At 44.5% G+C, this 15,588-nt stretch overlaps 1 protein-coding gene across 2 annotated transcripts; it reads right to left on the reverse strand.

Annotated features, from left to right (window-relative positions):
- Positions 1-1,723: 1,723 nt before the first annotated feature.
- pou3f3b (POU class 3 homeobox 3b) lies at positions 1,724-4,960 on the reverse strand. Of its 2 annotated transcripts, none has more exons than XM_061715951.1 (2): positions 3,325-4,960; positions 1,724-2,818 (listed from the first exon to the last, which is right to left on the reverse strand). In XM_061715951.1, exons 1-2 carry the CDS (start codon positions 4,327-4,329, stop codon positions 2,720-2,722), a joined length of 1,104 nt encoding a protein of 367 aa, XP_061571935.1. In that variant the 5' UTR covers positions 4,330-4,960; the 3' UTR covers positions 1,724-2,719. The 2 variants fall into 2 exon arrangements, with proteins under 2 accessions (XP_061571935.1, XP_061571933.1); XM_061715949.1 differs by having other exon boundaries at positions 3,121-4,960.
- Between the last annotated feature and the right edge of the window lie 10,628 nt (positions 4,961-15,588).

Raw genomic sequence — 15,588 nt, forward strand, 5'->3', positions numbered from 1 at the left:
CACAATTCAGGAGCGTGTTTTTAAATGTGTGTCAAACTTTAAAATATAACATACATATACGAGACGTTTAATAAGGTGATCAATATTACAGAGTTTGGAGTCGGGTGAGCTCTATTTGCTCAGGCGGAGGTGTAAAGTGCATATACATGTGCAATTATTGGATTAAAAGTGTTGCAACAAGGAGATTTACAGATGTATCCATGTGAAAGTAAATAATAATCAGTGAAAGTTACATTTTTAAAGTTACAACCCGCTAACAAGCTGTCGGAGAATATGAGGATCCAAATCCCATAACGAGATTTTAAACTTTTTTTTTACCCAAACGTGTACATAATATATTTAGAACCGCACTAGTTTGTTGTGGGATGGCGAGCAACCTCTGAGTCAGTATAAGGCTTTTGTGAGCAGTCATGTGACTTTACTTTACGTTTATAATCAAACAGAGACACTAGAACTGCATATATAATTAACACGTGTGCAGGTAGGCAGTGTCGGGTCAAAGTGCAGCCTGCTTTGTTCTTATAAACCCTTTATTCTACTTTTCGTTTCAATAATTTCCATAATTCAAACACAATTAAGCCTAACCTTGTTTTCTTTGAAACGATTTCGTAACAATGATGATTATTTGATTTCCAGCAGGCGCACATTTGTCCTAAAAAAATCCCAAATTTGTTTAACAAACCTGAAAACAAACCAGAAAATGTAAAGTTTTCGGGGGTGGTTGTGTGTGTGCGTGTGTCTGCCACTTTCACTAATGGAGACAAAGAAAAATGATGCCCTCTTCTCTATAACATTGAATGCAGTTGCTAAGCAACTACGATGGGAAATCATCCGCGAAATTCAAATCCTGCAGCGAGAGGACACGTTTAGTGAGTTTTGCTGAATAGGCGAGTGAGACAACTCAAGAAAGAAAGGAAGAAAGAAAGACAGAAAGTTGGAGACCAAGTAAAAACATTTCTACTCTTGCAGCCGTGACGGTAAATAGTTCCAGTTGGGAAATAAATTGAAGCTGGTGGGAATTAAGGCTGGGAAACAAGTGTACACACACTGTTGTCATGTCGCCTGTATATATTTTTGTTTTGGATCTTATTTCTGCATCCTTGCACGGTCATGTTCAATTAAAACCCCCAGGTTCACGCCTCTCTCACTGCCTCCATATCAGTTTGCAGCACCTGGTTGTTTCGGTTAACTGCAGCGGACTGAGACAGGATCAATAATCTCTGACCCAGTGCCCCGGATCCGAAAACAACAAGTCAGCTGAGTTGGAGACCCTCTGCGACTGGAAACACACCTGCAGAGCTGCTGGCTGCAGAAACCCTACATGCATGCACTGCACGGACCTTTTTTTTTTCTTTTTTGGGGGGGCGGGGGGCTGTAAGCAAGGCCATTTCGGTGCGTCTAAGCCAATTATTCTGCAGATTATACGACTCAAGTAGGCTGCGCACAACAAAACCTCTAACATGCACGACTATCTTTAAGATTTTTTTCTGTTTTTTTAAATTGTCTGCCCTGAAAAGGCTGCAGATGTAAACAAAGACAGGGCGCTGGTGCGCGTTTTTACGCGCAATCTCGAATAAAACCCCCCTTTTTTTTAAATCCACAAACGTCTCCGTTCTCAATCCACCATTTTCTTCATTTGCATGCAACAACAGAAACAGCCTTTCAATTAAATAAAATTAAAAAAAGGCACACAGACACTCGAAAACACACAGGTTGAGTGCATTTCATTCTAACAAATTTATTGTGTCTCAATCAGCTCGTACGGAACCACTACTGAAATTAAATTACAATCAAATGATCACATCAAAATATACCCTTATTACCTAACAACGGTCAGCTCGTGGTGATTTGTGCTCCTTTTAAGAATACAAAATGAAACATAAGCTGAAGAAATGAACTAAAACGAGAGAGAGAAAAAAAATGAGGGGAAAGCTTCTTACACAAGTCCCTGGAAGGAAGGGGGAAATAAATTACCGTTTGGGAATAATTCATATGTATTCCGAATAAAATATTAAAACAAGTCATTCTGATGAAAAATATAAAGTAAATAAGTCAGATCAGTATCTGATCTAGTGATCTATATTGCCGGCTTTACAGAGTTTTTTTTTTCTTTTTTTCCGTGTGTTTATTAAAACCTACCAAAGAACACTGCTTACAAAGGGCAGCATTAATCCACAGCACCCACTCACTCATACTTGGCAACAGATTTTTTTCAGATTTTTCTTTTCTCTCAAATAAGTGCAGCTCGAGTCTTTTCAAATGTCTTTTGCTCTGTTTGTTGGAAATAAACAACGAGGACAGGAAAAAAAAAATCCACTTGGAGTCCGTTAAATTAGGAGCGTCATGATGGTAATAATAATTAAAACAAAAAAACACGTTGGTGATCTTTGAGATCAGGAGGAGAGTCCTGGTCCTTTCTGAAAAATCCCATGTGTGTGTTTGTGTGTCAGTCCGTCACAGAAAAAGGGAAAATAAGAGTTGATGGAAGCGTCGTGGATGTCACATTTCTTCATATGGTTGCAGTTCTTTTATTGTTGGAGGAAACAAACAAAAAAGAAGAAAAAGAGGGGCGTCTCGGTCCCGTTTTTCAATATACAAAATGTCTGCTCCTTTGTTTCTTCAATCAAACATAGGATAATGAAGGGGGTGTAATTTTTTTTGGAGGAAATGGGGGGAAGAGAAAAAAAATAATCATAACAATAGTTCCTCTTGGTGTGTCTCAATGCGCCAAAATTACCTGGTGGAATGAACTTGTGGTTGTCACCCTCTGGTCGCTCGCTTCACTTGCATCTTTTAAGTAATCTACTAAAAAATGCCCCTGAAAGAAAAAAGCAGAAGGAACCTTTTAGGTTAAGACATTTCAGGGCCTGGAAGAAGTTTTCTGAAGGTGGGGGAATTGGGAGGAAAAAGAAGGGGGGAAGTCTGGTGAAAAATAGATAACACTTTTTTTTCTGCAGTCTCACAATCACAGTATCAAAAAAAATGTGGCTATCCTGTCGATAGTCTGTGTGTATTTAAATCAGTTTAATTTCATATAAAATATTTCTGCTGTGCTGTTTTCTATGTTTCACTGAACATTCTTTTGCAGTCCATGGAGGGGGGCGGTGTTTCTGCACTCACATTGCCGACCTGAGAGTACACATCCTCCGGCGTCTGCGCCACTCCTGGAGGCGTCATCCGCTTTTCCTTTTGTCTCCTATTGCAAAACCAAACTCTAACCACCTCTTTCTCCAGCTGTAAGTTGTCCGCCAGGCTGCTGATCTCCTGCGCCGACGGTTTGGGACATTTGAGGAAGTGGCTCTCCAGAGCCCCCTTGACGCTCACCTCGATGGACGTGCGCTTCTTTCGCTTCCTCCCCTGCGCCGCGATCTTGTCGATGCTGGTGGGGCTGCCCGTGGTGGAGTCGGCCTCCTCCAGCCACTTGTTCAGCAGAGGCTTCAGCTTGCACATGTTCTTGAAGCTGAGCTGCAGAGCCTCGAACCTGCAGATGGTGGTCTGGGAGAACACGTTGCCGTACAGCGTGCCCAGCGCCAGCCCCACGTCCGCCTGCGTAAAGCCCAGCTTGATCCGCCGCTGCTTGAACTGCTTGGCGAACTGCTCCAGGTCGTCCGAGGTGGGGGTGTCGTCGTCCGAGTGCGGGTCGTGTCCGCCGCCGTGGTGCTGGTGGTGCGGGTGCTGGTGGTGGTGGTGGTGGTGGTGGCTGCCGTGGTCCAGGTCCGGGGTGTCCCCCCTCACCAGGCCCGGGTGCACCAGGCTCTGGCTGCCCGGGCTCAGCATCCCGTTCACAGTGAAGCCCCCGGTGGGCTGGGAGTAGAGCAGCTGCTGCTGCTGCTGCTGCCCCCCGGAGATGGAGTTGATGTGCGCCGCCGTGCCGCCCCCCCACGCCCCGGCGTGGCTGTGATGGGGGGGCAGGTGCGGCGGCCGGTGGTGCAGCGCGGTGCCCGTGTGCAGATCGTCTCTGGCGGGGTTCTTCCCGTCCTGCTGCTGCGGGCTGCCCGTCATCCCGACGGGGCTGGACGCCCAGGGGGAGCCGGCCTCGGCGGCGGCCACCGCGGCCGCCGCGGCCGCCGCCGCCGCGTGCGGCAGGGCCGTCACCCACTGGTGCGCATGGCTCAGCATGTGGCCCCCGTTGCTGGCTGCCATGGCGCCTTGCATAAAGTCACTCTGCACCATCTTGACCGAGGGGTCCCCCCGGTAGCCCCCGGAGCCGGAGGTAACCGCAGCGCTGCCCGGCTGCATGCCCCCCCCGCCGGAGTCGGAGTGCACGATGGATCCGGACGATAAGATGCTATTGCTGGCCAGATAAGGATTGGAAGCGGCGGTGGCCATTCCGTCAACCCTTATGAATATGTTCGTGGATAACCCCCCTCCCTCTTTTACAGTCACTTCTTTGGAGCAGGCAAAATGTGTCTCATGAATTATTCAAACTTTCAAAGTATGGGCAGTTTACCATCAAATCCGCGTGTATTTACAACATTCTAGCCGAGACAGTTGCGCCTGGACATGGACGAATAAAACTCCAGCTTTCAAAAAGCCCTTTCAGAAAGAAAAAAAAAAGAAAAAAAAAGTGGAGTCCGCTTTTGGAAGTTGTGCGCCGAGGATGTGGACATTAAAATTCAAAATGTACAGAAGAAGAAAAAAAAATCAGATAGAGGAGAAGGAGAAGCGGCGTCCCAAACAAACTTCTGCTGGTCACAAAACAACAAAAAGCCTCCCAAATTGTCCACAAAGTCCCGGTTTATACGTCCTCTTTGGATGTGGAAAACATGAGCGGAGCGTCCTCAGCTTCTTTTGTAATTCAGTCGCAGAGATTTCTCCCCTCGCTTTATTCTTTTCTCCCCGTCTCTTCTTTTATAGGACTGTCTCTTTGTTCTGTTTTGATGTATATAAACCTGCCAAACCGCAAACTCCCGTTCAAGTACAATCCAGAGAAGAGCGCGTCGCTGCTCGCGACCCTCTCCTCTCATTCGCTCCCTCTCTCCCTCTCTCTCCCTCTCTCCAGCTCCCTGCGCCAGGCCACGCCCCCTCCCAGCAACCCCGCCCGCGGATTGGCTGCCCCGCCGCGTGATTGGCAGCTCTGGCAGGCCCTCCTTCCGGCGGTTCCGATTGGCTGATTTTTAATTGCGGTCCAAACAAAAACGGGGACTTCAACTTTGGTGGTAAATATCACTCAGGTAGTGGTCACTATAAGCTCTTTTTTTTACCACTTTTATTTCTTTTTAGGGATTTTACCATTTCAACTCATGTTATTATCGTCATCCCAAACAGTAGACAAGAGAAAAGCATTTAGTAAAGTGTTTACAATCTCTCACATTGACGTCCCAGAGGGAATGACTCTTAAATGTGGCTGCTTTATTACACAATCAGGAGGCGAAGCATTTGTAATTGTTGGAAATAGGTCTTAAAGTGGCAGCTGCATTAAATAATCTATTAAACCGGGGAAGATACATATGTAACTTAAAAAGATTGAATACTGTAGTTTTGACATGCTTTTACTTTGAAATATACACCTTTCAAACAGGTACACTTATTTATTTTCCTCTCCAGCCCATTAAGTAACCAACATAAAGACAAAAGAATAATATATATCTATGAAGCAGATCCTGACACACTCTTCTCTGGACTCACTGACTCAGCCGAGGTGCAAAACCGTCCCGTGGTCTGATAAATCTAAATTTTAACCTAAATTCTGCAGGAAATTGTGAATATCCTGGCTGTGGTGTGAACATGGTTGTGGGTACCGTTGATATTCATTTATAAGAAGAAATATGTTTTCTTCATTGAAGGCCTTGCTTATCCCAAAAACCACATCCTCCAGGCATTACAGTAACTTTCCTTGTGTGCTGTCTGACATGCCTGCAGTCCAAATCTGACACTGAAGAAAATATTTGGAGCTGTACGAGGGGGGTAAAAAAGCCAAAAAGATTTTTTATATCAAAGAAATGGTTCATTCGTAAAACAGCAAAACATGTTAAATATTTTTATCACAGTGGCCAGTATTTCCATTAAAAACTCCACAAAGAGCACCTGTTTGGAACGTTGGCATTTCAAAATAAAAGCATTTTAACACTATTCAGTTGATTAAAGCAGCATAAGTCTTACTTTTGAAAAAAAATCTGTGTTTATTTTACTTACAAACACATTTCAGCATATCCAAGGCCGCATAGATTACTCACCACACATGCCACGACAAGGCCTATGTCTAGTAATTATAATTATCTAGCAGTCTGACCTGATTATGTAATAATGCAGCCACATTTAGGGGTTTAATTCCCTTTGGGACATCCATATGAGAGATAGGAAACACTCGACTAAATGGTACATGTTTTATCGTGTGCTCTACATGGCTGGGAAGGGTTCACATTGTGTTAAAATGCTAAGATTAACCTCCATGCTGACATTGTACCAACACCCCCCAAATAAATAAATAAATAAATACAAATAAATAATAAAAAACAAGCAGGGTTGACATTTCTAAATTCACAAATAATTCACTGTGACACCTTTAAGCCAGTAAAAGTGAGCTTTTTGGGTGTCCACGTGTGCACAAACAGCTTAGGAACCATTGCTAAGGGGGTCAAAAAGGAAGAAAGTGGCGATCAAAAGATAGATGGATGGACAGATAGATGGACTTTTATTGATCCCAAACCAGGGAATCACAGTGTTACAGAAGGGCTGAGGCTCAGTATAACATATATCAATAGTGTTCTCAGACCCACTGAGGAGATGATCTATCAAACAGAAATAGGTTAAATGAGACCAGATACAGCATCAATACAGGCATCTCCCAGTGAATTAGGGCTCACATGCCATTATAAAAGGTGTCCCGACTCCTGACCAAAACCGAGGCCTGTGGCAGGTCGTTTTGTGTCGAGATCACCTCAGGTTACAGCCCCTATAAACACCCCAAACCCAAAAGGATGACAGCCTCAAAAGATTGCAGGGCAAATATTAAGCCACTGTGCCAAGCCAGCGCCCCTCTTCTTCCTCCTCAGTATATTTAATTTGGGCTCGGCTCACAACCAAGGGAGCCTCGTGGATTTGTTTACACTGAATAGGCAGGCTAGGGGCCAGAGCCGTGGGGCCCCTCTATTCATTAAGGCACAGTGAGGATTTCTGTCTAAATTACCGCTGTTCAATCCGCAGTGCGCGCTTTGAAAGGGCGTCTCAGGCGGCCGCGCACACGCAGAGAACAGGCTCCTTCCACGAGACGAGCCCCCCAAAAATAGAAAAACAGAAAAAAAATATTTAAAACCTACACCACGACATGAAAGAAAAGTCAAAAAGCCATTTCAGGAATGCGCCCTGAAATCACCGCGCGGCGATGCAAACACCCCTCTCTGATATATGATGTGTTTATTATTTATTTGCTTATTATATAAAAAAAAAAGGTCCCCAAGTTCCCTGCTGGGGGAGTTCATTTATTCTGTATGCAAAGGGGAAAAAAGACAGAAAGAAAGGGGGAGAGGGAAAAAAAATCATCCCCAAGTATAACAAGAGACGAACAGTTAGTGCTGATTTTCATTTGCATAAATTTTCATATATTTTAGTGAAAATAATAGCGGGAGCCGAGGAGAGCTCCTGCTCAGTTGAGGAAAGAAAATCTTAGGCAGCAGCGAGTCGTAGGAGAGGGAGCTATAGCCGCCCAGAGTCTCCACACCGGCTGAGTGAAGATATTTGCGGTTTCTTGGACTAGGAGGTAAGTCAACAACCTCCGTGCGGATTTCCCTCCGCGCATCGCTCGGGGTTTTCACGCCGGCTGTGTCGCGCATTTCTCCGCATCCCTGCCGCCGTTCCGCGGCGTCCCCCGCCTGTGCGCCCTCGGTGCTCGGTCATTCTTATTATTCTCCCCCAAACAGGGTTTAAAACAGACTCGCATGTTTTGGTCTTTTGTCAAAGATACGCGCACAGCTCTTTCGCGTTCCGTGCGCCCCAGCCTTCCCCCCTCGTCTTTTCCTTGTGCTTTTTTTTAAAATAGAAATTGCGGGCGGACCGATAAGCTGCGCTGTTTGGTAGTGAATGTCCAGCGGAGAAAGTGCAATCAATCACATTTTAAGCAGAAGGGCTGAGAGGGGGAGAAGGGAGAAGGGAGGACGCTCGCCGCTCCTGCACGCACAAGCGATATGACATCGTTTAATCGGAATCGATCCGCCGCTCTAAAGTTTGTTTAAAGTTTATATGACGCAGCGTGGAGCCAAAGTGTGCCCAATGAATGAAAAAAGCTTGTAAAAGCTTTACACTTTTTTTTTTTTTTTTTTTAATGACAGCTTTCCTGTCATTCCACGCGCTTCGAAACTGAACCTCACTAATTCCAGTGTCTGCGACGCTCTTTTTTATTATTTTCTGCCGCAGCTCGGAGTCTCCAGCGCGAAGTTTCGCCCGTTGCTGCAGCTCGTTCTTGCATTTCGTTCCCGCAGCTCGTTCCTGCATTTCGTTCCCGCAGCTCGTTTCTGCATTTCGTTCCCGCAGCTCGTTCCTGCAGCCTCGCCTCTCACGGGTTAAGTCGTGCGCGCCGCTGCGCCGCGGAGCGCATTGCTGCGCGCCGCGCTCCGTAGCCATGGTGAGGCCGATGAAAGAGGGGGGAACACTGGCCGCATTAAGCTGTATGTTTGTGCAGTGGAGTCGAGATGAAAAGGAGCTGGGGGTCCCACGGGTCAGGAGCGCCGGTAACGCGTTACTGTAACGCACTTTCACTTGAATGGGCACTCAACATATAACATTGCTTTAGTTGTGTTTTTTTCTGCACAATTTTGGACGGAAGCAGCTATATCAGGTCAAAACATGACTTTAATAGCATCTTAAAATGAAGTCAATCGCTCCTTGTCACAAAGCCTATAGAGGAAATGGTGTTTTCCTCTTCTTTGTCGGCTTCATGGGGCAGTTGCACAGTCAGTGAGACTCTGGTTCCTGTCGTTCTCGCCAAGTGAAAGCTCAAAATTAAACTCGTTTCTGCTCAATTCTTCACATGAAATCCATTTCCTCGGGATTACAAGAGTCACAAAGCCACCAGGTGTCGCGCTCCTGCACACATGCAGTTTACCTCACCCTCACCTCATTTCACATTTACTAGTTTTCACCCTCATCATTTAATAAGCGATTTATTGCTTTATTGCCACGCTGCTTTCCTTGACTTCCGAGATTTAGTTCAGTAACAAACTGTGAGGAAATTAAGCCACTGCTTTCTTTTGAAACTCTTTTCCATGGGGGGGCAAACTCGTGACATGATCAGGTTCTTGGATGGATGGTTTCAGAAGCAAAACACACAAAGTCAAGGCAGCTCAGGTTATATGGCTTAAGTCTGCACGGTCCCTTAAGTCCCAAAAGCAATCAAATTAAATCATTTTCTTTTCTTTTTTTAGGCTCATAAATCCTAATTCCCGATCTTTCTGCACGAACAAACCATGCCTGTCACAGTCGCCCATCAATGACAGCTCTAGTTGATATGCAAATAGAGAGACAGGCCCGTTTTGAGCCATCTGCAGCAGTCTGGAAGCCACAAGTCTGAGCCAGCAGAAAACATATGACCATCCGGCGACTTTAGGGATTATTAACAAACGAGGGGCCGGGCGAGATGCATGAATCACCCCGACGGCTGGAGCAGAAATCCCCTCTGCCTGGACGCACCGACCGGCCACTCGGAGCTGCGCGGCCGCGGCGCATTACGCGTCCGTGACGGTTATCTGGAGCAGATTGTCTGAATATATAATCAACTGTAGTTCACGAATGGGTGACAAAAGTAGAGATTTTTGACTTGAGACACGCTCATAGGTGATTCATGTCACAAGTAAGAAGGCGAGAAATATGGAAAATCAATTTGCGCGCATTAATCTATTGTCTCTCCCTCAGCCATAAATCCCGCAGCCCTGACAGGCAGAGTTATGTCAGCCTCGCAAGGTGCAGGAGCAGCCGCAGCCGCACCAGCCTTAAAATGATGCAATTCCTGACGCTTTTTTTAAATTACGGCGCACTTAAAGTTGCCTGTGGGCAACATAATTTATTTGCTTATTCTCAGTCCGACCGCTAATCCGACACGCGGCCGAGCGTTGATTTAAACCCGCAGCACTTAAACCATAATGTACACCGTTAATTAAATGAGCTCCACTGAATATCAGCACGTCTTCAATGTCAGACATGAATGAGATTTTTTTTCTTTTACCTTCATTCAAAAGAGACAGAAGGTCTTTATTAATGTCAATGTGAAGTCTCCTTCTATTTGACACTCACACACACACGCACACACACACACACACACACACACACACACACACACACACACACACACACACACACACACACACTCACACACTCACACACTCACACACTCACACACACACACACACACACACACTCACACACACACACACACACACACACACACACACACACACACACACACACACACACACTCACACACACACTCACACACTCACACACACACACCTTCTCACTGCTCAGTTTCAGGCCTGTACAGCTTGTTGACGCTCAGGTAAGATCAGACCCTGAGTGGCTCAGACACCGAGAACACACTCGGCTGGTATTGATTTCAGTCTGGAAATAAAGAGGGAAATGTATTTCTAGTCGGAGGAATATTGTCGTCCAGCTCAGGCGCTTTTCCCTCTGTGGCAGAAAAACAGCCAAAGTCACTGTAAAACCCAACGGTGGTGTTTTGCAACAGTTAGGAGCAGCTTTATGGCACCGCGTTGCACAGCAACAGCCAGTGCCCGTCAAATGACCCATCTATTATAATATTGAAAACTATTGGCAGCTTCACAACCGTTACTTACATAACCAGCTACTTCCTGAACATTTGTTGCTGGATTAGATGCGCAGCTGCAGTACCAGAGGTCTCCACTTGGGGGACAGATCGCGAACCCAGAGATGGAAACCCTATCGAACACCAGGCAACGCTGCTAGAGGAAGATGTTTCTTTTTCATTTATTTAAATGTATCAAGCAAATGTAGAGGTATAAAATGTAGGAATTAAAACCTACAAACTGAACAAATACTAACCTCTGCTGACAGAACAAGGGGTTATATAAATCGTCAAAAGTCTAAAAGATAGAGATTGTCTTTGGTTGGGAAATATGCAGTTATGGATTAAGCATTTGGTTGTAAGGAAAACAAGATTGATTAAACTTCCTCAGTTTTTTGAAGTTGAAGGGAAGCACGAGTTAAAATGTTCAGGAACGTTACAACACGTCGAGTTGGCAGGGAGATCCGGTAAAAGGTCAAAGTTAAAACTTGATGTACGTTTTCCTTCTGAGATGACACGTATAGCCTAGACATTAAATCAACGCCACCGGGATCAGAGTTGGGACATTAGTGATGAGAAACATCCACAGCGAGATTTGATGACGTGTAGTTGGAGTCCCTCTCGTTTAAAAACACCACGTGCAGAAACCCAGGCCTCACTAGCGCCTCTAGCGGCGGCGAGTATCTCTGAGGAGGATGGAGTACCAGGGGAACGCAGGGTCGCCATGGCAACCAGGATGCATGACAGCTGACGTCATGGCAGAGCTGACAAGTAATAAAAAAGGAAAATAAATAAATAAACTAGAAGTGACATAGCACAACACAAAAATAAGAATTATGCAGCATTAAGCTTTTGTTTCTGGGCGACCTGAAGAAACAGGTTCCGATTATGGCTTCAATAATAATAATAATAATAATAATTATTATTATAATAATTATAAAAACTGAAATTAATGTGAGCTTTTATATGAAAACAAACATCCATAGTGTAAATGTGAGGGGTTAAAATGGTGCCATGGAGAGGGGTGTTGGTGTCACAGACACTATATATAAATAAATAAATGAAAACAGCACAAGTGAGGAGGTGAGTGACAGGCGACAGATCGGTAAAGATAGACTGAAGTGGAGCTTTCTGAGTCAGAGGAGGGAACAGAGAAAGAGAGGTGTGTGTGTGTGTGTGTGTGTGTGTGTGTGTGTGTGTGTGTGTGTGTGTGTGTGTGTGTGTGTGTGTGTGTGTGTGTGTGTGTGTGTGTCCCTCCTTCACACATATACAGATGCAAAACACAAACCTCCGTCAGAATAAATAAAATAAGCCACACTTTTTATTGTTTATGCAAATCAGTGCCCGGACACACTGCCCCCCCCCCCCCCCCCCCCCCCCCCCCCCTCCCGCTATGACACTGTATTACACGCGTTAATCAAGAATGATACCAGAGTAATTAATAAATAAAGCCAGATCTCGGGACGTGCAGGCGGGTTTGTGATGCATCGTGCTTTTTGTTTTTGTTTGTTAAACAGTGGCATCTCCCCGAGGATGGAGTAGGGATGGGTGGGGGTCTGGTGGGGGTCTGGAGGGGGGGGCTGTGGCACCTCCCTGCCCGGGATTACATTAATCAAAGTATTTATTTCCCTCGGGGAGCCAGGCGCTAAATCACTCCAAATCCCAGTAAAATTGGATAACAGAAGGCGCATAGGGGTAACCTGCTCTGGCGCTGCTGCTGCTGCTTTTTTATTTATTTCTGCTCATTTCACCAACTTAATGGATCTAGTTGTATCTAACTCTGAGGTGTTTGAGATGACAAATGACATAAGTGAGTGGGATGCTGCGGCCAGGTAGAGCAGTCCTCCGGGCTCTGCTTGGGTCCGAGCCAGCACCGACGCAGAACCTTGGCCTCCATAAAGCTCATCAATCTGCTGCTGAAATCCAAACACACACACACAAAAATCCCTCGTTTTGTCTTTAGACTATTTGCTGAGTGATTACAGGCCATGTTTGGGCAAAGCCTGCGTGGCTAATAAATCAGCAAATGTTTACAGCCACGCAGGAGCCGCTAAGGCAATAAATACAGCAGCCAATACGCCGCCTATTACAGGTAATGCAAATAAAATAAGGGGGCTGTAATTTTTCCTCGTGTGCTGCCGCCTCGTTTCCCTGATATTCATGAGGGAAACATGCAGGAAATGGCGTCTCTCGGTCTTTTACGGCAGCACATTGTTGCAGAAACGCACCGCGGTCATCGCGGATGAGCGATGGGCCTGTTGCTGCGCCGGGTGTTCTGTCAATCCTTGCTCCCTGCCGAGAAATGCTACTTTGTGGTTCTGCACATGCGCACAGTCGATTTTCAAAGTTTGATTGCTACGCCAATCATTTCTTGCAAGATGTAAAATTGATAATATGGGATGTTGAGTATTTGATCCTTCAAAATACAGTACCCATGACATGAATTGCATTACATAAAGAGATAAAGAGAGAAAAAAAGAAAGAAAACTACAATTCTATGGCTTAATTTGATATTAATTCAGTCATTCGCATTTATTTAACCAGGCAGGTCATTAATAACACATTCTTATTTACAATGACGACCTGGCAAGATACAAGTACCACTTGGAGGGGAAAAGGAAATGGTTTAGGGACTAAAACACAGTAAAATTGTAGCTCTACAAAGGTTGAAAACCATTAGGGAGCATTTTTTGGCAAAGGAGCAGAAATTGGCAGAACACCGGTGTTCTGCCAATCCTTGCTACCTGCCGAGAAATGCTACTTTGTGGTTCTGCACATGCGCACAGTCGATTTTCAAAGTTTGATTGCCGCCAATCATTTCTTGCTCGATGTAAAATGGATAATATGGGATGTTGAGTATTTGATCCTTCAAAATACACTACCCATGACATGAATTGCATTACACTTTGTGAACATTATACGATAAAGAGGGAAAAAAAACAATTCTATCGCTTTATTTGAGTAATTTCAGTCATTTTCAGTATTTCAGTGTTTCGCCTTTAGGTCATTAAGAACATTCTTATTTACAATAACGGCCTGGCAAGCAACAAGGATCACTTGGGGGAAAGGAAGTGGGCTATGGAGTAAAACACAGTAAAATTGTAGCTCTACAAAGGTTGAAAACCATTAGGGAGCATTTTTTGGCAAAGCAGCAGAAATTGGCAGAACACCGGAGCGCACATGCGCGCTCCCGCACATGCACAAATTAGTTTGTTTGTAGACACGTGCACTGTCGCACCGTGGGGTACCAGGGGCCCCAGCCCCGCCGCAGGGGCCCCAGCCCCAGCCCCGCCGCCGGGGCCCTGACTCTGGGCCAGGACTCTCGGGGTGAAGCCCCGCGCATATTGGCCGCGCGTCTGCGCGCTTTTCTGTGTGCAGGAATGTTCTCCACTTGTGGAGCAAAGCGCAAGGAAAAAAAAGAAAAAAAAACCTGCCCAGACTGCCGGCATATTCATGAGTCAAGGTGCAAGTGTGACGCGCGCAGAGATAGACGGCCCAACTGTGTTCCGTCACCGAGCAGCCTCCGTCTGATGATGCATGATGCTTCTCAAATGAGCAGAAAATCTGCAGCTCTAATGGGACCCGAGCAGGTTGGATGGAGGAGAGGAAAAGGCTCTGAATCAGTAGAGAGCTGTTTTCAGCCCAATGCGCCACTGGGGATTAGATTATTATTACATTATTATTATTATTATTATTATTATTATTATTATTATTATTATTATTATTATTATTATTATTATTATTATTATTATTATTATTATTATTATTATTATTATTATTTCAAACCAATCCGACACATCAGCCAATATTGGCTGCTTTTCACATATTTTTTTTTTAGCCTATGACACATTACAAACACTTTGCATCACAGAAAAGCATTTGATAGTGTTTCAGATTATCTTTAACACTCGGAATTAAAAACAAATATGTAAAAAGCTCTTAAAAGTTTTTCCATCCAACTTGTCATCTTTGACTTCAGTTTGGTATTCAAACCTGCTAAAGGCGTTTACAGTACCGTGTTTGGAGTTTTAATCACAACCATATTTTTTTTCATGCCTCTTGAAATTACAAACAGAAAATACAGCAACCAAAACATAACTGATTCTCATTATTACTACTGCAAACACATGTTCGTGATAGTTTCCTCAGAGCAGCATAACGGAGCTTTTTCATGTTAAAATACCAGTTTCAGTTTCATTTGTCGTAGTATTTGATTGCTTTTAAGACGCGTCATCTATCCTTTGCTGTCTGCAGTTCATTTTATGGGCAAAAAACACTTAAAGAAACTTTTCAAGTAAGTATAGATGGAGGAGAAAATGAGTTACTGAGCTAGAAATGAAGGAAGAGTAAATCTTGCTCAGTGTTGTAAAAATGATGTTAACCTCCACACCTATAGGGGGACTCGCTGAGCCGAAAATAGTAAAAGATCCTTGTTCTATCCTAAAAGGGATTAAAATAGCAATAATCAGCCAACTGATTAACTAGTCCAACTCTAATAATATTCCTGTATTTAGAGATTTAGTGTCTGGAAAACAAATACAGAGAAAACAATGAGTATTTCAACATTTAATGCAGTGCTTTATTGTTTGTCAAACTATCACTGTTGTCCAACAATACGACCAAAACTGAATGCAAATCTTTACTTTAGAGGTTTATTCTGTTGGATGAAAATATAAGGAGATGCTGTGGTGATAAAAGTGTGGCATTTATTGTGAAATAAACCATAATACATGTTTGAATAAATATAAAACAGTTAAAAAACGGCCGTGCAGACCTGTAAAAGTGCCCCTGCGCCTGACTTTGATGCACCGAGAGTAACAGTCCGCCGAGTCTCC

This window comes from Cololabis saira, chromosome 24 (genome assembly GCF_033807715.1).
Source record: "Cololabis saira isolate AMF1-May2022 chromosome 24, fColSai1.1, whole genome shotgun sequence".
In the NCBI taxonomy this organism is placed as follows: Eukaryota; Metazoa; Chordata; class Actinopteri; order Beloniformes; family Belonidae; genus Cololabis; species Cololabis saira.

Coding starts and splice junctions, on each gene's coding strand:
- pou3f3b (XM_061715949.1), bottom strand. CDS start 4,329: ATGGCCACCGCCGCTTCCAATCCTTATCTGGCCAGCAATAGCATCTTA. Junction 2,819..3,120: donor TGTACTCTCAGGTCGGCAAT/GTGAGTGCAGAA, acceptor TTTTTCTTTCAG/GGGCATTTTTTAGTAGATTA.